At 40.4% G+C, this 24815-nt stretch overlaps 1 protein-coding gene across 1 annotated transcript in view; it reads left to right on the forward strand.

The window, feature by feature from the left end:
* Positions 1-18946, forward strand: part of LOC103193236 (amyloid beta precursor protein binding family B member 1 interacting protein) — a 114061-nt gene extending 95115 nt beyond the window's left edge. The window contains exons 10-13 of the mRNA XM_007936380.1: positions 3610-3708; positions 4274-4388; positions 14036-14139; positions 18440-18946. Coding sequence (XP_007934571.1) covers positions 3610-3708; positions 4274-4388; positions 14036-14139; positions 18440-18946 — 825 coding nt within the window. The remainder of the gene's footprint in view (positions 1-3609; positions 3709-4273; positions 4389-14035; positions 14140-18439) is intronic.
* The last annotated feature ends 5869 nt before the right edge of the window (positions 18947-24815 follow it).

A 24815-nucleotide genomic window follows, 5' to 3' on the forward strand; every position in this document is an offset into this window, starting at 1 on the left:
CAAGTGCCTTAGCCACTATGCTACCAGAGCTCCCAACTAAGCATAGAGGAACTTAATTATCCTTCAGATGATGCTGATGCAAATTCTGAAGGGTGAAGGACCTAAATAAAGGAAGCAATCTATTTAGAAAACTAGTTGTCCCTGAATTGATTCCTACTCATGGCAACCTCAGGTGTGTCAGAGTACAGCTGCACTCTATCATAGGGTTTTCAGTAGTTGATATTTCAGAAGCAGATCGCCAGGACTTTTCTTCTGAGTCTCTTCTGGGTGTACTTGAACTTCTCATATTTCTGTTAGCAGCCAAAGACATTAACAACTAGTGCCACCCAGGGACTCCAAAGTAGCCTTCCTTCAATTGGCTTAAAAGGCCAAAAGGAAGAATTCTTTTTTATATTGTCATATCTGAATTCTTCTGCAGAACAGGCCATCAACTGCTCATATGCAAGTTCAGGTTGAAGCTGAAGAAGATTGAAACATGTCCACAAGAGCTAAATTATGACCTTGAGTATACCCCACCTAAATTTAGAGACCATCTCAAGAATAGATTTGATGCATTAAACACTTAGGACAGAAGACCAGACAAGTTGTGAAATGACATTAAAGATACCATACATGAAGAAAGCAAATGTTTATTAAAAAGACAGAGAACAAAAGGCCAAAATCAGAGGACATCAGAAGAGACTTTGAAACTTATTCTTGAACATAGAATAGCTAAAGCAAATAGAAGAAATGAAGTAAAAGAACTGAACAGAAATTTTCAAAGAGCAATTCAAGAATACAAAGTATTATAATGAATGTGCAAAGACCTGGAGTTAGGGAAAAAAGGGAAGAACACACCAACATTCTCAAATTGAAAGAACTGAAGAAAAAATTCAAGCCTCGAGTTGCAATATTGAAGAATTCTATGAGCAAAATACTGAACGATGCAGGAAGCATCAGAAGATGGAAGAAATTTGCAGTCACTGTACCAAAAAGAGTTGACAGATGTTCAGCCATTCAGGAGGTAACATATGATCAAGAACCAATGCTATTGAAGGAACAAGTCCAAACTGCACTGAAGGAATTAGCAAATAACAAGGCTCCAGGAATTGATGGAATACCAATTGAGATGTTTCAACAAATAGATGCAACGCTGGAAGAGCTAACTTGTCTATACCAAGAAATGTGGAAGACAGCTACCTAACCAGTCAACCAGAAAAGATCCATACATATGTCTATTCCAAAGAAGGATGATCCAATAGAATGTAGAAATTATACAACAGTTTCATTAATATTACATGCAAGTAAAATTTTGCTGACAGTAATTCAAAAATGGTTGCAGCAGTACATAAACAAGGAACTGCCAGAAATTTAAGCTGGATTTAGAAGAGGGCATGTAATGAAGGATATCATTGCTGATGTCAGCTAGATCTTGGCTGAAAACAGAAAATATCAGGTAGATATTTACCTGTGTTTTATTGATTTCACAAAGGCATTTAACTGTGTGGATCATAACAAACTATGGATAACATTGCAAAGGATGGGAATTCCAGAACACTTAATTGTGCTCATGAGGAACCTGTACATAAACCAAGAGGCAGTTGTTCAAACAGAATGAGGGGATACTGCATGGTTTAAAATCAGGAAAGGTGTGTATCAGGGTTGTATCCTTTCATGATACTTATCCAATCGGTATGCTGAGAAAATAATCTGAGAAACTGGATTATATGAAGAACATGGCATCAGGTTTGGAGGAAGACTTATTAACAACCTGTGATATGCAGAAGATACAACCTTGCCTGCTCAAAGTGAAGAGGACTTGAAGAATTTACTGATGAAGATCAAAGACTGCAGCCTTCAGCATGGATTACACCTCAACATAAAATGAAAATCCTCACAACTGGACCAATAACCAACATCATGATAGATGGAGAAGAGACTCAAGTTTTCAAGGATTTCATTTACTTTGATCTATAGCCAATGCCCATGGAAGCAACAGTCAGGAAACCAAAGGATGTGTTGCACTGGATGAAATCTGCTGCAAAATATCTCTTGAAAATGTAAAAAGCAAAAATGTCACTTTGAGTGGTAAGGTGCACCTGACCTAAGCCATGGTATTTTCAGTCACCTCATATGCATGTGAAAGCTGAACAATGAATAAGGAAGACTGAGAAAGAATTGATACATGCGTATTATGGTGTTGGTGAAGAATAATGAATAAACCATCAAACAAAAAACTTCCCCGAAGTGGCTTGTGTGTTTGAACCACCCACCTTCTGGTTGGCAGTCAAATGTCTTAGGCACTGTGCCACCAGAGCTCCTCTGAATGTACCATGGACTGCCAAAATAAATGACAAATGTATCTTGGAGGAAGTACAGCCAGAGTGCTCCTTCAAAGCAAGGTTGGCAAGATTTTGTGTCACTTGCTTTGGACGTGTTATCAGGAGGGACCAGTCCCTGGAGAAGGACATCATGCTTGGTAAACTACAGTGAAAAAGAAGATCTTCAATGAAATGGATTGACACAGTGGCTGCCACAATGTGCTCAAACATAGCTCAGATTTTGAGGGTGGCATAGGACTGGGCAGTGTTTCATTCTGTTGTACACTAGGTGGCTATGAGTTAGAACCGACTCAATGGTACTTAATAAGAACAACAATCATTAAAATCTGGAATTTTGGCTTAATAACATAATATAAATAAATCCTATGTGGCAAGTCAAGAGACCCCAAGATTCTAGTAGGTCATGGGGTAAAATATATAATAATCTTTCTGAGCCTCACTCAGTTTTCTCATTTGTAAAATAAAAAATTACTAAACACTCATTAGAATCTTAAGAGTTTACGTGTCTTTTCTTACTCCTTTCTGGGTGAAGACAACAATGCCACTGGCTTTTACGAGCAGGGTAACTAGTCCAGATACTGCCTCTCAGATTCAAGAAGCTCTACCTTTAAACTGAAGTTTAAAGGAATAGCACCCCTTGCTCAGGTCAACTCTACAAATAACCATTTCCTTGGAGCTGACTAAGTTGAAAGCAAAAGTGAAGTGGAGAGGTTAAGTGCAATACCTTAATATAGCAACTGGGAAGCCCCACCCCTTTTCTGTCCACTTACAAGCAGATAGAAGGCTTCTAGCTCTCTTGACATTTCATTTCACTTTCAGGACCACCAAAAGTTTCTGCTGATCCCAGCAGGATCCTAACTCTAGGAATGGAGGAAGAGGAAGAAAGGGATAGTATACTACAAACAAATGCACAATGATCATGGTTGAAAGTTATTTAAATAATAATTTATATTATAATTTAATATATTATAAATTATATTTAATTATAAAAATGTATTAGAAATTAGAATGACCCATAAAAATTCACATGGCACGTATCTTAGAACTAAGTTTGGTTACCTACTCTTCACCTTCTGGCTGTAACACTTGTGACTGGGCAGGCAATCTTGCATTCATTTATTTTCTTCAATGATAGCCTCTCCATTGGAATACCTATCACATGCTATCAGTAATTTTTGCCACCATCTATGTCAATCACACCTATTGTTAGTGAAAAAACAAATGGCTTGAAATCCTGCACTCCTAAGAAATTAAGATTTTGTACGTTGTTCTTAATACTTCTTTCTAGCACCCCCAAATTCAGAAGGAGTCCCAATATATCAAGTACCTCTGCTGTGATGATGCAAGGACTCTAAACCAATGGGTCACGGGAATCAGGATCGCCAAGGTGAGAAAGCATCGGGACTTTGTCCTATCTTGAATTTGCTAACGGACTCCCTGGCTTGTGTCTGGTCTTTGAGCTCCTGTGAAACGGTTGAGCCATTCTTGGTTTACACCCACAGACAGCATCTTTCTTATTTGCCCATTAGATGTTTTAATTAGGTGGGAGTGATAATAACATAGACCTCTCCCGTGACCTGAAATCCAAAAGCTGATCTTCACATGAGCCTTTTCAGATAACTCACGGAAAGTTTTGCAAGCTTAGTGTGCAATTAATGCAAGAGGTAATCTACAATAGAGTTATGTAGAGACATACGCCATCAGAATTGCATGGCTAAAGCTCTCCTTTCACATGTAAGTAAAAGTGATAACTGACTGAGGTAAATCTGAAATGTATTTAATAAGCAATTTGTGAATTATTTTATCAAAAGAGCATTTATATTAACAAAAAATTTCAGCAAGGAATGAAAAGAGTAGTCATGGGATATTTTGTCACCTTAATGTGTATATTGCAATTGACTGCCAGACTTTCCTAAACAAGTTACTTTCTCCTTTTTTATTTCCCTCCTTAGTATGGAAAGACTCTTTATGATAACTATCAGCGGTCTGTGGCAAGAGCTGGGCTTGCCTCTCGGTGGACAAACCTGGGGACTGTCAACCCCGCTACGCCAGCTCAACCTTCTACAGGTAATAAGCAGAGAAATTCTGACATGTATTCAATGCTCAGAGCTCTTGTTCACAATATACCCCATTTTATAAAAACAGAATTCAGTAGACACTATGCAGAATATGCTTCTCTCTTGTTAGTCAGGCTCAATATCCACCCTTCACACACACCCCTCCAGATCTATTTTCTTATAAATAACTTATAGCAAAGTTTGACCACTTTTTCAAGCTCTACTTGTGGGTAAGGTGATCACCAGTTTAGGATGAACTAGTAGGCAGATATGTCTCCTCAGAGCACAAATGTTATATTTGTCCAAGGCTGTGTTGGTACCCCAGCAAAAAAACAAAACCAAACCCACTGCCATCAAACTGATTCCAACTCATAGCGACCCCCACTGGATTTCCAAGGCAGTAAATCTTTACAAAAGTAAACTGCCCCATTTTCCTTCAGCAGAGCAGCTGGTAGGTTTGAACCACCAGCCATCTGGTTAGCAGTCAGATGCCTTAGGCACTGTACCACCAGAGCTCCTTGTTGGTACCCAGAGGAACATTCAAATCCAAGGATGAAATCATTCCCTGGTATTTTGTCTCAGTGACATCATGTCTAGAGCCTTGTACCCAAACCTGGACATTACAGTGTAAGGGCTACATAATAGCTACTAGCTTGTATTTTTAAAAGAGAGAAGACCCTGAAGGATGGCGTGGGTACTCTTTGCTCCTTTACATGTATGGTTCCTGGTTCTTACAACTACCCTGCAAAGTATAGATGATAATCCCCCCTCTACAGTTGAGGAAACTGAAGCTGGGGGAAGCTAGTATCTAATACCTTCTCATTGGCTTGTCTGATTCAAGCACATGGTCTTTATGATCAGTAATGATTGAAAGGATGGGAACCATTTACTACTGAAGAGCCTTATAGCTGTTTTCCAGTATTAAAGGAATACTGGAAAGGCCACTATATGTTCTTCCGTGGTTTAAAGGGTCACACCAGCTTGTGAGTGTAGAAGTTACAATGAGATAGATTAGACCCAGTGTTTAAAGTTACCTTCATTAGCTATCTATGACTGGTGAGTTTTCTGGAAGTGTTTCTGTCCGAGTTGGAGAATATCACAGCACCCTCTTTTCTTCAGTGCACTTACTACCATGTATAATCACATATTCATTAACTTCCATATATTCATTAACAGTCTGTCGCCTGTGTTCACCACTAGACTCTTAAGTCTCAAAAAGGCAAAGACCATTTCTGCTTGCTTCACATTGCATCCCCAGAGTTTGCAGGCCTGGCATATAGTAAATATTTGTTGAATTAATAACTAAAGGATTGCTGAGACTGATCTAGGAGTCCCTGGCTGGCACAAATGCTTAAGCATTCAATTACTGACTGAAAGATCGGACATTTGAATCTACCCAGAAGCACGTCAGAAGACAGACTTGGCAATCTGCTTCTGAAAGGTCGAAAACCCATCGGGGCAAAGTTCTGCTCTGACACACATCAGGTTGCTGAGTCAGAATCGGCTTGACAACAGCTGGTTTTGTTTTGTTTGTTAGTTTTGAGACTAATCTAGGAGGTGGGTCTCAAAGACCTTAGAAAGGTATTCTAATTGTATTAGTCCTTCAGCTTGGCAGTAAAATAGCAGTTGATAGTTCCTAAGCTTTCAAGATTCCCCTCACCATGAGGTATATTTAGCCCGTCTTTGAGGTATAGCCATCCTGACACCATTTGGGATACCTTGTTGGCCTCCTTTCCAGTAAAGATCCCTGGGCACTCTCTGGGGGCAGATGCTTAAGCCATAAGTCCTGCTCATTGACAGAGGCTAAAGAAATAGCCCCAGTTTCTTCCTCTGAGCTGCTTCCAGGAGTCAACATATATGCGTCTCTTCTAAAATTAGCATTCCTGTGATATAACCCTAAGAAGCTCTGGTGCCTAAGGCATTTAATTGCTAACCAGGAGGTTGGTGGTTCAAAACCATCAGCCACTTCATAGAAGGAAGATAGGTCAATCTACTTCTGTAAAGATTTACCACCTTGGAAACCCAATGGGTGTTGCTATAAGTCAGAATTGACTCCATGGCAGTGAGTTTGGTTTTATTAGGTTAGCTGACATAACTCTAAAGGTAATGTAAGGGCTTGTTCCATAAAATGCTCTTCAACCAGTCTCATATGTTGCTGCCTACACTCAGGACATCAAAAAAAAAATAATTATGATTCATACTTTAGGATTGAGTCCTTACTTCATAAATTCCATTGAGAGCTAATCTGGCTCTCTTGGTCTAGCAGAGTAAAAGGTCATTCCCTCTAACAGATGTATATGTCCGTGGGAAAAATCAGAATCATTTAAGTATGATTCATGTTTTGTCTTCTAGATAACCACTTTTTAGGCTCATCAGTCTTTACAGGAGCTCTGGTGGTATAGTGTTTAAGGCATTTGGCTGCTAACCAAAAGGTCTGTGGTTTGAACCCACCAGCTGCTTCCCAGAAGAAAGATGAGGCAGTCTGCTTTCATAAAGATTTACAGCCTTGGGAATGGATACCCAATGGGGGTTGCTATAAATTAGAATCAACTCAATGGCACTGAGTTTGATTTTTAATTATCTTCTTTAAAGAGCTCTGGTGTAGCTAAATTTTTACGCTGGTGGTGGAGAAGCAACAGTAAGATTTAATCTTAGATTCAAAAGTGCTCAATCTTCTCATTCCCTTTGGTCTTTCTCTTTATCCTTTCTTTTTCCTCCTCCCTCTTGGTATATGTATACAAAACCCTGTCTTTCCTTTTACTCTGTACAAAGTAAATAGAAATTAAAGTTGAATAATGAAGACTACTGGGGGAAACTCCTTTAAAGAACAAAAATATTTTCTCTTTCCTTCTTTTGCCCAAATATATACACAGACTGATTTCTCAGTAATATAGTACACGTTTTTAAAAAAAAAAAAATTATTGTGGATTCAAAACGGAGTCTCGTCAGTAATCACCATGCTATTTCCTTCTAGCATCTTAGTGCTTGAAAAACTAGGTACAGCAGTTTGAATTAGGGATTCTGGTGCTCTGAACAGCTCACTGAGTCAGAGTGCACCAAACTCAAAGGAGTAGAATTAGAAAGGAGAAGGGTAAAGGAAAAAAAAAAAAATAACAAGATCAGAAGATCTATTCTGCAGAGTGGTGACAGGCAGCTGAGAAAGGCTATCAGATACTTCCCTGGGGGAGTGACCGGCAGGCGAGAATGGCCATCCAAGACCTCCCTGAGTTAAGGAAGAAGACACACCACACCAGCATACCAGCTATCACCCCAAGGATCTACCTTCAGCACCTGATTTTATCAGTAACTTGGGTTGGCTAGGTACAAACAGTCACGTCCAATGCTGCTGAAACCCGAGCAGAGGATCCATTGGTGCTGGGGGGGGGGGGCAGGGAGGTGCCCCCACAGTGGGTCACTGAGTAGGCTTGGGTCAGCTTAGTGGCACTGAGAGGCCTGCACTTGACTTTATCAGTAATATTGGGACCACAGATTACTAGCAGGCACTTTCCCAACTCCAGCGCCACTGAAATCGAATGGATCTTTGGTGCCGCAGGTGGGCAGACCCACAGAGGAACTCCCAAGGTGGATCGTGGTCTGGGCCAGTTGGGCTGGCACAGTGGGCGGGCAGGGCCAGAGAGAGAAACTCCTGCAGCGGATCGCAGAGCTGGGAAGTTGTCTTGGGTCAGCTTTGTGGCGCTGAGGGGCCTTGAAAGTGGGGTTTTTGCATGTGTCTGTGGCTGGTGGAAAGTGGCAACGCCCTAAAAACTGGAGTCTTTGCTGAAATTGAGCTGTGGGCCTGTAAATAACAGTATGATGTCATTGATAGAAGCCCGCTCAAAGCCCTAGAAACTACCCCTACTAACAGTGAGCTTTCCTTCTTCTGCTCCCACCTTCTCCACCAATAACATCACTCATCCAATACAAGAAACCATATTCAGCCAACATAAAATCTCCTGGTTTGAACTCTAAACCCTCTTTATGACAAACAGAAACCTATATCCACATTCCACACAGTGATTCTACCATCACAAAGAAAACTGCAGAGCAACCCAGAATATCTGAATTAATAACTAAAAAATTAAAATACACCAGCTTCACCTTTTCAAAATATTAAACCATAAAACCAAGACAAAACAAGTCAATCCATAACCAACAGCTAAAGACAACCTCAAAATGTCTAGGAAACAACAGACAACCTCAAATCAAACAAACAAAAAAAAAAAGGACAAGGCATTAGAAGCAAAACCACAAAGGTCTCATTAAACATGGAGGAAGGGGAGGCAATAGAATTACCTGAGAAAGAATTTAGAAGATACGTTTTTAGAGCTTTACAAGAGCCTAAGGAAACACCAAAAAGAAACAAGGAGAGCACAGACAGTTGCCTGGAAGAACTTAGGAAATCATTCAAGAACAAAATAAAAAGATTAATGCACAATCAGAACTCATACAAAAACAGCAGTTAGAAATCCAGAAGATGAATACCAAAGTTACAGAATTACACAACACAGTAGAAGCACAAAAGAGTAGGCTAGAACTGGCTGAAGAACGCATAACCCAACTAGAAGACAAATCCCTGGACACCAGCCTGTATGAAGAAAAATCAAAACAAAGATTTAAAAGAAATGAAGAGAACCCAAGAATTATATGCAATGACATGAGAAGAAACCACAAAATACTCATTGGAATTCTAGAACAAGAAGAGGTGAAACAAACCATCGAGAAAATTGTAGAAGACCTGCTAAGAGAAAACTCCCCCCATATCATGAAAGAAGAAATGATATTTGTCCAAGAAGCTCATAGAACCCCACACAAGATGGATCCCAAGAGAAAAACATCAAGGCATATTATAATTAAACTCTCCAAAACCAAAGACAAAAATTTTGAGAGCTGCCTGAGACAAAAGAAATATTACTTATAATAATCAAACAGTTAGGCTGAGCTCCAATAACTCAGCAGAAATAATGCAGGCAAGAAGGCAATGGGACAGCATATATAAAACACTGAAGGAAAAGAACTTCCAACCAAGAATCCTATATCCAGCCAAATTATCCATCAAATATGAGGGCAAAATCAAGGCATTCTCAGACAAACAGAAATTAAGGGATTTTGTGTAAAAACCAGACCAACCCTGCAAGAAATGCTTAAGGAAGTTCTTCCAATAGAGAACCCACAACAGAGATCAACAAAATCAGGATACATGGCATCAACACTAAAACCAAATCACAAATAGAAACTCAAAATAAGACCATAAAAACATTGTACTCTAAAAACCAAGGAAGTCAATCAGCACACAACAACAGCAACTAACCTATCAGAGGGAATAAAACTTCTAGGTACAAACTTCCAAATGGAGAGGAAAACAGGACACACTGTTCTGAAAATGTATAGACAAGAATATACTCCAGGGTAACCACAGAGAAAAGTAACAATCCCCTTAAGCAAATCCAGAAGGAAGGAAAACATATGGGTTTAATAAGCAAAAAACCAACAATAAAGAAGAAAAGGGAGAAAGCATTAGCCAACAAACCAAACTCAGCACAGAAAAATATATGGACCAAGGAAACACCAACAACACGACAAAAAAAAAAAAAAAAAAACACAGAATGACAGCAATAAATTCATACCTATCACTAATTACACTCAAAGTGAATGGACTAAATGCACATATCAAGAGAAAGAGAATGGCAGACTGGATAAGAAAAAAAGACCCATCAATATGCTGCCTACAAGAGACCCACCTTAGACACAAAGATAAAAACAAATTAAGAGTTAAGGGATGGAAAAAATATACCAAGCCATGGAAACCAAAAAAGAGCAGGAGTGGCAATATTAATTTCTGACAAAATAGACATTAAGGTGAAAAACATCATAAAAGATAAAGAAGGACATTATATGATGCTGAAAGGGTCAATTGACAAAGAAGACTTTACAATAATAAATATTTATGCACCCAATGAAAGTGCTCCAAATTATGTGAGGCAAATATTAACTAATTGAATTAAAAGGGATAAAAGACAACTCTACAATAGTAGTAGGAGACTTTAACACACCACTTTCAAAGAGGATCAGGTCAACTAGAAAAAAACTCAACAAAAATACAGAAGAACTCAACAATATAATCAACCAACTTGACCTCATAGACATATACAGAGCATTTCACCCAACAAAAGCACAATTTACATTCTTCTCCAGTGCACATGGATCAGAATAGACCATATGTTAGGACATAAAACAAGCCTCAAAAAATTCAAAAGCATTGAAATACTACAAAACATCTTCTAGGACAACAATGCTATAAAATTAGAAATTAATAATAGGGAGAGCAAGGAAAAAGCATCAAACATATGGAAGCTGAACAACTCACTACTCAAAAACTACTGGGTAACAGAACAGATAAAAACTGAAATAAAAAAAAAATTCCTACAAACAAATGAGAATGAAAGTATGTCATACCAAAACCCATGGGACACAGTGAAAGCAGTACTCAGCCAGTTTATAGCAATAAATACATACATCAAAAAAGAGGAAAGTAACAAAATCAACACTCTAACTCATCAACTCCAACAACCAGAAATAGAACAACAAAAGAATTCTACAGTATCTAGAAGCAAGGAAATAATAAAGATCAGAGCAGAAATAAGTGAAACAGAAAACAAAACAAAAACCAGAGAAAATCAATAAAACAAAAAAGCTGGTTCTTTGAAAAGATTAATAAAATCAATAAACCAGTGGCAGCTCTAACAAAAGAAAAGAAGATCTAAATCACAAGAATTGTAAACAAAAATGGTGTCATCACAACAGAACCAAATGATATAAAAAAGATACTGACAATATTATGAAAAACTGTACTCCAACAGGTTTGAGAACCTAGAAGAGATGGACAAGTTTCTAGAATCACAAGACCTAGCTAAACTATCCCACTCAGAGATAGATAACTTGTACAGACCTATAACAAAAGAAGAAATTGAACAGGTCATAGAAAAAACTTCCCACAAAGAAAAGCCCTGGCCTTGATGGCTTCACTGGAGAATTGTATCAAATATTCAGAGAAGAGTTGACACCTGTGCTACTCAAGCTGTTCCAGAACACAGAAAAAGATGGAATACTCCCAAACTCATTTTATGACCATATCCCAAAGGCAACTACTCAGCTGCTTGTGATAAATCCCACCATGGAGTTGATTGCCAGTCTCATCATGGGGAATAATTACCACCACTGCCCAGCCACTCAACCAGGCCCAGCCAAGTTGACACACAAACATAACTACCACAGTAGGTTACTGGGAAAGGGAGGGATTAATTTCAGGCTAGTTGGGGCCTATGTGCTGATGTGGGTAGGGGGAGGAATATACAGGAACGCTCTGTGGCCACCGTGATAACATTAGGAAATGGAAGGACACCGAATTGTGCACATAAGAGATAGACAACAAATGATAATACCAACCAATGTGTCCACAATACTGCATTGCCATTAACACCAAACACCAGGCTACAGATAAACACCTGAGATGATCAGACAGGGATCAGTGAACATAAGTATACTTGACCAAGGATAGGTTCAGCTGAGGGTGATCTTGCACAGACATCAGTGATACAAAATACCTGCAGTCCTTACAGAAACAATAGAAGACACACACAAAGTAATCCCTCACAGACAACCAGACACTATTGGAGAGAGATCCAATAGATATACTATATCAGGACCATAGTACTGGGGGACAGCAGACTCAATTGGCACAACAAAATACATAAAAGCCCTGCTCCACATCCTACATTGGTTAGTAGCAACTGGGGTCCTTTGCATCAGAAGCAAAGAAGAATGCAAAAAAAAAAAAAAAAAAAGGCATTTGGAAGCAATCAGCCCTAGGACACAATGGCCCTCTAGACCAGAAGAACCAGATGGTGCGTGACTACCAATGCCAACCACTCAGGAAAGGATCAAATCTGGAGATCCTGGATAGAGTGGGAGGAAAAACATGGAACACAATCCAAAAACTCAATAATGACAAGAATTACTGGTCAGATGAAATCTGGTGAGACCCCTAATACTATGGCCCTGGAATACCTTCTGCGCCTGAAATAAAACTCACCCCCAGGGGCTGGCTCTCAGCCCAATAGTTAACAAGATGTACAGGCAGACCACTCAACCCAAGATGACACACCCACATAGTCTATGGTAATACATCCCTTAGAGCAATAGACCACGGGACACCAGAGGATCAACATTCAAATTGAGGAAATGCAGGACAAATAGGAGTGCATAAATATGAGAGGCACAGGGGAAGGGTTACAGTGTAGGGAGGGGAGGAGACTGGGTTAGGGTCAGACATGGTAAATGGGGAATGAAACTAAATGTACACACAACATTGAATATAAAACAAGCTCTTAAAAAAAATTGTGATTTGGATGAAAGTTTACAGGATAAATTCATTTTCCATACAGCAGTTCATACACATTTTGTTTCATGACAATGACTGTAATTCCTCACAGTGTAACACCTCTCTTCCCACTTCCTCCCCATAGTCACCTCTTCCCTGTGTCCTTCTTTCCTATGAACTCCTGCCCCTGGGCTGTCTCCCTGTGCAAACACTGCCCTTTTGTTCTCCCATGACTGATTGCTCCAAGGAGTGTATCTACCTGAGGTAAATGTTCACTCCATATGCCTGTCTGTTGTTTGCCTGAATGCAGCTGAAACTATTCTGTCCTCTCAGGAGGAGTAAAAAACCTACTAACATGAGCTGGGGGTGGGAGTGTGGTTCCCTGATGGGAGTGAGGTGTTGAGTGTGTGGCAGCATTGCCATCTTCTCCATTTTCCTTCAGGAGGCTCTCCTTGGAGCTGCAGAAATGAACATACTATCTGATTCTCTCAAAACCGTGAAACCTCAATTAGTCATACCTTTGAAGGGGTGGGTGAAGGCAGAGAAAAATAAAATGAATGTGTAACAGGACTTTTAGGGGAAAAATGTAATTCCAGGATGTATCTGGAAGTTTACACATTTTGCCCAATCCCCTCTTCCTATTTTCTGTGTCTACAGTACTTTTTGTTGAGGATAATGTTCAAAAGTGTTTCCTGTATTCAGTATGGTATAAAACTGGAGAAATTCATTTCAGAAAGAAAGCTTCAGCAATAGAAACTGAAAAGAAAGAGATTTTCAGGGTTTATTCTTCAGTTACTAGGAAGTTTTAAATAGCAGAACATGTCATTCTCTAGTCCCCCAGTTAATCCAGATTTTACTTTCTAGCCTTTATAAAGTGTTTACTGCCCTGAACCTTTTGCTGTATCCCACATACAGTTTTGCTATTATTGTTGTTGTTATGTGCCGTCGAGTCAGACCTGACTCACAGAGACCCCTCTTTGAGTTTCTGAGGTGGTATCACTACGGATGCACTATTCATGGGCTACAGAAGTAGATTGCCCAACCTTCCTTCTAAGGAGTGGCTGGTGAGTTTGAACCACCAGCTTTCTGGTTAGCAGTCAAGTGCCTTAGGCACTACGCTACAAGAGCTCCTACAGTTTTGCTGTAGAAAGTGAGGTGTTTTTTTTTCATAAGGCCTGTCTACCACACCATGCCTATAAATCCCTTTTTCTTTAGATTAACTTTCAAGAATGTTGAACATGGCTTGCCCAGTCTTTTTTTTCTCTGTTCTTCCTTCTCAGGACTTAAACCCGGCCCCGCCCAGCCCAATGGTCAGATTCCTCAGGCTGCACATTCTGTTAGTGTGGTTCTCACTGAAGCCCAGAGACATGTTGAAACGACTAAGGTAAGGCCAAGGAGTGATTTACATGCATCCTATCCAACGGTCCCCTGGGAGCCTACATTCTAAATCACTAGCACCATTCTGGCTGCAACGATGGGCACAGCAAATAGTGTGAGTCTGGTGCGGGATTGGGCATTGTTTCATTCTGCTGTACCTAGGGTTGCTGTGAGTTGGAGCCAACTCAACAGCACCTAACAGCAGAGCAGCAGCAGCATTCTGGGGTCGCGCAAATGGTTAAGTGCTCAGCTACTAGCTGAGAGGTTGGCTGTTTGACTTAGAGGAGTCTCGGAAGACAAGCCTGCTGATCTGTTTCTGAAAAGTTACGGCCTTAAAAACCTATAGAACATAGTTGTGTTCTCCAACACATGGGTCACCAGGAGTCAGAATTGCCTAGACAACAACTAACAACAAGCAGTGTTTTAATAACTACTGCTATTTTAACAGGAGAAAATACAGTTCTAACAACTACGAAGTCAGTATAATATCATTTAGGTAATTGCTTATATTTTTTAATCTTCAAGTAATACAGGCCAGAAATTGAAAGTTAAAACTAGCTATTATCGCAGTGCTTTGGGAAAGTATAAGAAGTTTTTTGTGTGTGTGATGGAGATTGGTAAGTATTTTTTATTTAGTTATTTATTTTGACAAGTTGAATCATTCCCTTGTAATAGTGTTTCAAAGTTGATAAATCTGATCATGTTACTCATTTTTTTGCTTAAAGACTTATCTTTACCCTTTACCTACAAGATAAAGCCAAATTTCTTACCTTGGACTTAGAAATCTTTCACATGCTGCCTCATCTCTTGCTATTCACTATCCTGAACCTGGCATTCCACCCACACTAGACTATTTGCTGGAGCTCTGGTAGCGTAGTACCTAAGGCACTTGACAGCTAACCAGAAGGCTGGCAGTTCAAACCCACCAGCCACTACTTGGAAGGAAGGTTGGGCAATCTACTTCCGTAGTAATACTGCCTCGGAAACCCAAGGAGGGGTCGCTAGGAGTCGGGGCTGACTCGATGGCCCATAACAACAACAGACTATTTGCTATTCCTGAATCACTCCAAAGGCATTCACTTCTTTGTAGTTTGCTTTCCTTTTTCTCCATACTGGGATATCTTCCCGACTGTACTGCCCACTTATATAACAAAATCCTATATTGCTTTCAAGGCCCATATCAAATGTCATTTCTTTTTGAAGCTCTCTTATTTCTCCATGAAGAATTAATTATCCCTTTCTCAATTTTCTTCATTCACAAGTTCGAGTCTCTGGGTGTGCAAATGGTTAATGTGCTTGGCTGCTAACTAAATGGTTGGACCTTTGAGTTCACCTAGAGGTGGCTTGGAAGGAAGGCCTGGTAATCTACTTCTGAAAAAAACAGCCATGGAAAAGGCTGTGGGGTACAGTGCTGTTCTGACATGTGTTCATCATGAGTCACAACTGACTCAACAGCAACTATGTTTTTGTTGTTTTTCTCTAGAGTCTCAGTATACTTTGTTCATACTTCTGATATACATACATTGTTGTTGTTCAATATCCTTGCATCAGTTTCAACTCATAGGACCCCATGTGACAGAGCAGAACATCCCTGTAGGGTTTTCTTGGTTGTAATCCTTACAGGAGCAGACTGCCACATCTTTCTCCCATGAAGTCGTTGGGTATGTTCAAACTGCCACCTTTTCAGTTAGCAGCCACAGCCAAGTGCTTAACCATTGCACCACCAGGGCTCATTAATATATAAAGCATTATACAATCTATTAAACTAAAAAACCAAACTCGCTGCTATTGAGTCAGATCCAAATCATAGTGACCGTACCTTGGGTTTCCAAGGCGGTATCACTATGGAAGTAGATTGCACAGTCTTCCTTCCGGGGAGTGGCTGATAGGTTTGAACCGCCAGCCTTCTGGTTGGCAGTCAAATGCCTTAGGCACTACACCACCAAAGCTCTTATAATCTATTATATATTAAATACACACACACATACATTTTACCACAGCTGAGCAAACAGTTGAGAAGAAAAAAAGCCTAATTGGTATAATATTCTCCATGACTGTTTTTAAAAAGTAGATTGAGGATTTATTTAAATCTATGTAATAATTGTAAAGTATTTATTAATCGTATTTATAACATCAAAGTTCCATTTAATATTTCCCATATGTGAATCAAAATTATATGATTCTGACAATAGCAGACCACCCAGCTATTGCAGTTAGTATGTTTAGTTTCATTCTCCCCTTCATTCTGTCCATTAGCCAGTGGTATAAACAGTTAAATCATGGTTATTTATTGAAGTTCTGATAGTTTTTAAAAACTATTGTAGACCTTTAAAAGTTGTGTTTCTCTAATAATCTTGTTATCATCTCTGGTCTGACAACCTCATCATGCAATGTGCTTTCAGCTACTATTTTAATGATTTCTATCATGAAAATTGAGAAGCAGCATTTAAAAAAAAAAGGAAGCAACACAAAAATCCCAGAATAGATATCACTACATTATGTTGATCACCAATTCCCAAGCTGCCTCTTCTGGAATTAAACAATAATAATAATAGTACATCACCAGATATAATCAAACCTCCAACCCTTCTGGTTCCTGGGTAGTGCACACAGTTAAGCACTCAGCTGCTAACAGAAAGGTTGGAGGTTTGAGTCCACCTAGAAGTACAGTCTACTTCTAAAAAGTCAGCCATCAAAATCCTTATGGAGCGAAGTTCTAGTCTGACACACATGGGTTGCCATGAGTCAAAGTTGACTTGACAACTTGTTTGATTTGGTTTTGGTTTAACCACCTCTGCAACTGAGGGTTTGGCACAAGAACAAAGTAATTTCACAGTTCACCCTTGAGGCTCAATTTTCAGCCAAACAATAGGCAGGCCTGTAAGTAAACAACACCAGGTAGGTGTGTACTCCTTAGAACAATCAACCATATGAGATCAATGTGGCAGCATTAGCCTGGGGATAAAGCTCAGAAGGCAGGAAGGGGGGACAGATAAGAAAGACAAACTATAATGGTAACCACAGGAAGTAGCTGGGAAGAAGGCTGTTACATTATGGGGATTACAATCAGTGTTACAAAACAAAATGGGTATGAACTGTTCAATGGGAAACCAATTTGGTCTGTCAACTTTACCCAAATTACGAGAATAAGTTAGTAGAAAAAAGAAAAAGAAGAAATAATTTTACAGATACCTATATCTGACAACCAGTTCAACTCATACCAAGGAGAATTTCTATCTTGCATATTCTTAGGACCCCAGTGGCACTATCCTTGGAACTAAGGAGTAAGTAGGCAGTCTAGGAATGCCATTTTCTTCCATTTTGAGTTGCCTTAGGCTGAACCATAAGCCAAGCAACCAAACCCATTGCTGGCCATCCCGTGTGTTGCAGAGTAGAACTGCCCCACAGGGTTTTCTTGGCTGTAATCTCTACAGAAGCAGATTGCCAGGCCTTCTCCTGAAGTGCTGTTGTGTGGGTTCCAACTGCCAGCTTTCAGTTTAGTGAAGAAGTACAAGCTGTCTACTGTCACCCAAGGACTATAGACTGAACCTTAGCTGGTAGGAAAAGACTGAGATCACCACAGCTAGCTAAAATCCATACCACTAATGCCCTTCTGGGAGCTCTGGTGGTGTAGTGCCTAAGGCATTTGACTGCTAACCAGGAGGCTGGCAGTTCAAACCCACCAGCCACTTCCTCTGAAGGAAGATTGGGCAACAGAGATAGAGATATTGCCTTGGAAACCCAAGGAGGGTTTGCTAGGAGTTGAATCGACTTGACAGCAGTGAGTTTGGTTTTGGAATGCCCTAAAAGGGCATAGCACCCATAGAAGGTAGGTTCCAAGGAGATGTTTGTACAATCTAATTACAATAAATTAAAAAAAAAAAAACTCACTGCCATCAAGTAGATTCTGACTCATAGTGACCCCTATTGAGTTTCCAAGGCTGTAAATCTTTGCAGAAGCAGACTGTCTCATGCTGGTGGGTTTGAACCACTGACCTTTTCATTAGAAGCCAAATACCTTAACCACTACACTGCCAGAACTCCTTATAATAAATGCCTCATTGAATGTAGCAGTCTTTCATTTAGAGAACAAGAGGGATGAGTGTTAAAAATCATTTGGATTCATCCTTCTTATCCTAGAGCAAAGATGAGCTCATTAACACCAATATAGTCCCAGAGACTGTGACTGAGTTCCACCATGGGCTGACACCCATATCTCACGTATCAATGGAAATGTCATCACGATGGTGGCTTGTTTTATCTTTTAAGTGGAAGTAGGAATAATAGATGTTATTGCTTTGTTCAAGGATAATGTGCCAGCCCTTGGTAACAACGACCCCAAAGTGCCCAGAGCCAATCACCTTCCCAAGTCCAGCCAGCCACCGCTCCCACCTGTGCGACGATCATCAGACACAAACAGCAGCCCAGTGTTACCCTTGAAGCCCAAGAGCACCGCCAGTGGCTTCCCAGCCCCACCTGTTGATTTTCTGCCACCACCGCCACCGCCACCACCTTTGGAAGAGGACGAGCTACCCCCGCCACCCCCAGATTTTCATGAAGCTCCCCCGGACTTTGTACCTCCCCCACCACCTACAATTGCAGGAGGCGTCGGGTCTTTACCACCTCCTCCGCCACCCCCACCTACTCTCACACCTGAATCCAGGCAGCTGCCTCCCACTGCCACCAAAAAGGCTCCCATTCCCCCAAAGAGGCAAGAGAACCCTGGTCTACCCAGCGGGGGAGGAAGTGGGGAGCAAGATTTTATGTCAGATCTCATGAAAGCTTTGCAAAAGAAAAGAGGCAACATGTCCTAAAGGAAATATCTAAATATTTGTGTGTGATTGTGGTAGATACAATCATTTCTAACCTCAGGTGCATTTTTGCTACTTTATTTTTGTGACATCTTTTTCATTTTGGGTAAACTATTGAAGTATTCAGACTAGCAATTATATAAAACTTTTCAGTATTGCTGAAGTACATTCATAATCATTATCCTAACAGAATTGATAATGTCTGCTTAAATGTACATATCTTTTCTATGCATTTTCAGGTAAATGCAGTTTAGCTTCTCTTCTAAGTAAACTGATATTTTGTGTTCATTTATTTTATTATGTTCAGAAGCATCAAGTTAATAAAAAGTTAAGTTTTTCCTCAAAATGGTATTTTTAGAAATATTGTTTAAATTTAGTAAACTGTCAACACTAAGGGAGCTCTGGTGGTGTAGTGCCTAAGGCATCTGACTGCTAACCAGAAGGCTGGCGGTTCAAACCCACCAGCCACTCCTTGGAAGGAAGGTTGGGCAATCTACTTCCATAGAGTTACTGCCTCAGAAACCCAAGGAGGGTCACTATGAGTAGGATCTGACTTGACAGCAGTGAGTTTAGTTTGGTTTGGTTTGGTTTGGTTTGGTTCTATCAACACTAAGTATTTTATCATTTACTTGATGTTTTTAAAATTAGTTTTTGAAATCACTATGCCTTCTACAGTTTTCTTGACCTTAGATAAATTTTCCATCTCCACCTCAATAACCTTCAGAATTTTCAGAAAAAATATAAAGAATACAGGAGAGGCCAAGTGTATTGTTTGTTTGAGACTCAGCTCTTGATTGATTAGGGTCCTGGACATGTACTGTTTCTGTGAGGTTTTTTTAAATGATTGAATACCAGAATAATTGAAGAGAACAGTTAATACAGATAATTTTTGGATTCTCTATTATTAGAATGTGAATTGTGGTACTGACGAAGAATAAAGAAAATACCATGGACTGCCAGAACAAACAAATCTGTCCTGGAAGAAGAGTGCAGCTGGAATGCTCCTTAGAAGCAAGAATGGCCAGACTTCATTTCACCTGCTTTGGCCATGATGTCAGAAGGGACTAGTCCCTATAGAAGGATATCATGCTTGGTAAAACAGAGGGTCACTGAAAATGCAGAAGACCCTCAATGAGATGGATTGACACAGTGGCTGCAATGATGGGCTCAAGTACAGCAAGGTTTATAAGGATGGTGCGGGACTGGGCAGTGTTTCATTTGTTGTATATAGAGTCGCTATGAGTCAGAGCCAACTTGACAGCAACTAACAACAACAAGTATTGTTGGGCAAATCTGCTGCAAAAGACCACTTTAAAAGACTTTAAAGTGTTAAAAAGGAAACATGTCACCTTGAGGACAAAGGTGCCCCTGACCCAAAATACCCAGTATTTTCAATCATCTCATATACAAGGGAAGGCTAGACATTGAATAAGGAAGACCAAAGAAGAATTGATGCCTTTGAATTATGGTGTTAGCAAAGAATACTGTATATACTATGGACTGCCAGAGGAATGAACAAATCTGTCTTGGAAAAAGTATAGCTATAATGTTCCTTAGATGGACGAATGGTGCAGACTTCACATGCTTTGGACATGTTATCGGGAGGGACTAGTCCCTGGAGAAGGATATCATGCTTGATAGAGTGTCATCAAAAAAGAGGAGGAACCTCAATGAGATGGACTGACCCAGTGGCTCCAACAGTGGACTCAAACATAGAAACAACTGTGAGGATGGTGCAGGACCCACTAGTGTTTCATTCTGTTTTACATACGGTCACACCATGAGTCGGAATCAACTCAATAGCACCTAACAACAAGTATCTTACAAATAAAACTTTAGGAAAAAGCATCTTATTATATATGGAAGTTTTTTTCCCTCAGAGATAAATTTAATGCCCAATTTTAATAACCAATTTATTATAGGTACCTGTTACCTTTCTCTTTTTCTAATTGGCTTCTAATAGGCCTTTAAATAGGCCTTTAAATTTTTTCTTGGTTTTATTTTCATGGTTTTATATTTTCTTTATTGTTAAATGTTCAAAATCTTAAAGTAGATAAAAAGTAACTAATAATGTATTTTTATAATTAAGGGCGATGATTAATCTTATGTTTTAATATTTGGAAAAGATAAGATCTAAATTGACAAATAGTTTGTTAGGTACTTTAAAATTTGCAAATTAAAAATTTGCAAAAATGCAAATTCTGTTTTGGAATCAAAATCTTTAGTACTTAAAACTGGTAAGATGTTCTTGATTTTGAAATAGGACTGAAGGTAAGTTTTACATTAAATCTTTCTTGTGTGTCTAGTTTTAAGATGTTTCATTGATTTCAGATCCAGTGAAAATACAGTTTTTCTGAGTTTGACTAAAACCATTTGTTGTCTAGTTGATTCCAACTCATAGCAACCTCATATGTCAGAGTAAAGCTGTGTTCCATAGGGGTTTCAGTGGCTGACTTTTCAGAAGTAGATCACCAAGCCTCCCCCACCCCCAAACCCCGACTTGAACCTCCAGCCTTTCAGTTGCAGCTGAATGTTACCTGTTTGGAACCCCCACCCTCACCCTGGGACTCCTGAGCCTGGCTAAAAAACCCAAAACCCACCTTTGAGTTGATTGTGACTCATGGCAACCCCATGTGTTAGGATAGAACTGAGCTCCATAGGGTTTTATTGGCTTTAATCTTTATGAAAACAGATCCACCAGAGCTTTCTTCCTTGGAGCCAATGAATGATTTTCAACCATCAACCTTTTTGTTAGTAGCCAAGTGCAAACCATTCGCACCACTCAAGGACTTCTGAATGTGACTAAAATGTGATAGTTATGGAAAATTCTGGGGCAAAACAGAAAAGGTGTTAAATGTCATAATGTTGAGAAGAGGTAAAAAAAAAAAAACAATGTTCATTCAAATTGTCCAGGTTGCTCTTGACGTAAGTTATTGAACCAATCACGAGGCTCAGGGCAAAAGATACTTCATAAAGATTATTATCTGGATCTTATCTGATCAAAATCACTGCCTGGTTTGCTGACCAGGAAACTGATGGTGCTTCACGGCCATATCTACTGAAAGGAGCAAAAGTGTTGTCTCCATCTTATACTTCTTGTTGTGCCGTCGAGTTGGACCCAACTCATAGCAACCCCTCCTTGGGTTGCCGAGGCAGTATCACTACGGAAGTAGATTGCCCAACCTTCCTTCCGAGGAGTGGCTGGTGGATTTGAACCGTCAGCCTTCTGGTTAGCAGTCAAGTGCCTTAGGCACTATGCTACCAGAGCTCCTATTTTATACTTAGAGAATCTTAAAAATGAAGGGAACTTAGAAATGACTAACCCACTATATTAATTAGAATTCTGTCTTCATGTAGTAACAAAACCAACTGGAGCAAGCTCAACCGCAAAGTAGGAATTCATTACGCAATACAGAGGCAGCATCTTAGTAACCCAAGGTTAAACATACACCTGGACTGCTAAGCAGGACCTAGAACTTGTGCCTGGAAATTCAGAGTTTTCCACTCATTTCTCAGCTCCTCTTCATACATTTGCTTAATTGTCACCCTCTTTCCAAACTGTGTCACTCTCTGGCACTGTCACTTTACTTTTCAGTTCCTATTGTTTTCTCTTCATACATTTGCTTAATTGTCACCCTCTTTCCAAACTGTGTCACTCTCTTGCATTGTCACTTCACTTTTCAGTTCCTATTGTTACCAGTGGGGGGTCCTGAACCGTAAGCAGGGGTCCTTGCCTTCTCTACTAACAAAGAATTGAACAGTTCGTGTCCACGTGAACCAAAATTTATTAAGGAGAGGGGAGGGGCTCATGAAGGAGAGACAGCAAGGGTCTCTCAATTACGCCAGCCTCCAATCTCTCACAGAACAGGATTTCCTAGGGTTTATAAAGGTTTTTTTTGGGGGGAGGGGGCATCACATTTATTCATAAAACAGGTAGAGGATTGAGAAGGGGGAAAAGTAGGTTTATGAAAATCGGGTGTGCTCACAGGAAGTAACCAAGATGGATTCCACCACAAAAGCTGTCAGAACAAAGATGAAACCTGTCGCAAAGGCTGCTGGGTGTTGTGGGTTCAGAAGAGATTGATGACCACTATAATGTTCAGAATTTGGAAGAGTCTTTATTCAGCTATAGACGGGCTGCAGGGAACTAAAGCGTTTTCCCCAACTGCAGCCCTGAGCCTGATTTCTGGCAGGTTTATGTAGCTTAGGACTGCAAGCAGGCAACCAAGTGTGTTACAGAAGCGAGATAAATTGCCAGGTTATTGTTTAGGGAAGACTAATGGTCAGCTTACTATTTTAAGGAAGACTGGTGGTCAGCTTATTATCAGAACAGAAACACACAATCTGGAGTGAGGGCCCTCAATTCTGAGAATTTCTGTTGGCAGGATGTAGGCCCCTAACTCCGGGAATTACTATTAACAGCTCTCAGGGAAAGGAAGGGGTGAGTGAGTTCTCAGGGATGTTTGGTTTAGATAGCTACAAGGCTCTCTGAGAAGGGTAGGGAGAAGTAGAAATGCAGTTATGCTGGAGTGCATGTAAAATGGAGAGAGATTCAAAATGGAGTCTCATCAGTAAGTACCATGCTATATCCCTCTACCACCTAAGTTCTTGAAAAACTAGGTACAGCAGTTTGAATTAGTGATTTTGGTGCTCTGAACAGCTCACTGAATCAGAGTGCACCAAACACAGAAGAGCAAAATTAGAGGAAAGACACAGGGAGATTATTTAAGAAAGAGCTACCTGGCAGAGGACGGACAGGCAGCCAAGAGGCCACTGGAAACTTCCCTGGAGCATTCACTGACTGGTGGCCAAGGGCAGCCACCTGAGATCTCCGTGAGCCAAGAAAGAAGACACCCTATATCAACATACCAGTGACCAGTCCAACAAGCCAGAGGCCAGCCCCAGGGACCTGCCTCCAGCAACTGATTTTGTCGGTAATTTAGGTCTCCCGGGTGTAGGCAGGCATGCGCACTACCGCTGAAACTCAAGCGGAGAAGTCACTGTTGTGCCAGGAAGGCGAGCTCCCTCCCCTCTCAGTGGGTCACCGATTGAGTTTAGGTCAGCCTGCGAGACATCGTGCTTATCTGGTCACAGATACCGGGAACATAGTTTACTAGCAGGTATTCCCCTGACTACAGCACAGCTGAAATCATGCACTTCTTTGGTGCCGCAGGTGGGCGGTATCACAGACAAAGTCCAGAGCCATTAGTGGTCTGGCGGGATTGCACCAGAGCCATGGGCAGAAGGGGCAGGGGGGAGAGAGAAAAAGCCGCAGCTGAGTGCAGTCCCAGGAATTTGCCTTGGGCTCTTTTCCCTTGGATCAGCTGATTGGCGCTGAGAGCCTTCGGAAGCAGGGTCTTTGAGTGTGCCCGAACCAGGTGGAAAGTTGCAAATCCCCAACAGGAATCTTTCCTGAGATTGAGCCACGGTCTTGTAAATAACCACGTCATCAATAATAGCCTGCACAAAGCCCTAGAAACCAATCCTAGCAACACCAAGCTTTCCTTCTTTTGCTTTCACCTTTCTCCACCAATAACTTCACTCATTCAATAGAAGAAACCATAGTCAGCCAATTACCATAAAACCTCCCGGTTCAAACTCTAAACCCTCTTTACAACAAACAGAAACACATATCCACATTCCACACAGTGATTCCACCATCACAAAGAAAACAGCAGAGCGACCCAACATACCTGAATCAATAATAAAATACACCAGTTTCACCCTTTCAAAATATTAAACCATAAAACCAAGACAAACAAATCAACATGTAACCAGCAGCTAGAGACAACCTAAAGAGTCACCGCTCTACCAGATTCCAGGGGCTTGAGAGGAGGTTCTGCTTTCCAGTAACCCCAAGAACTCTTCGGAC

The sequence above is a fragment of the Orycteropus afer genome, unplaced genomic scaffold, assembly GCF_000298275.1.
Source record: "Orycteropus afer afer isolate SDZICR_OR568_19922 unplaced genomic scaffold, OryAfe1.0 scaffold00035, whole genome shotgun sequence".
Taxonomy (NCBI): domain Eukaryota; kingdom Metazoa; phylum Chordata; class Mammalia; order Tubulidentata; family Orycteropodidae; genus Orycteropus; species Orycteropus afer.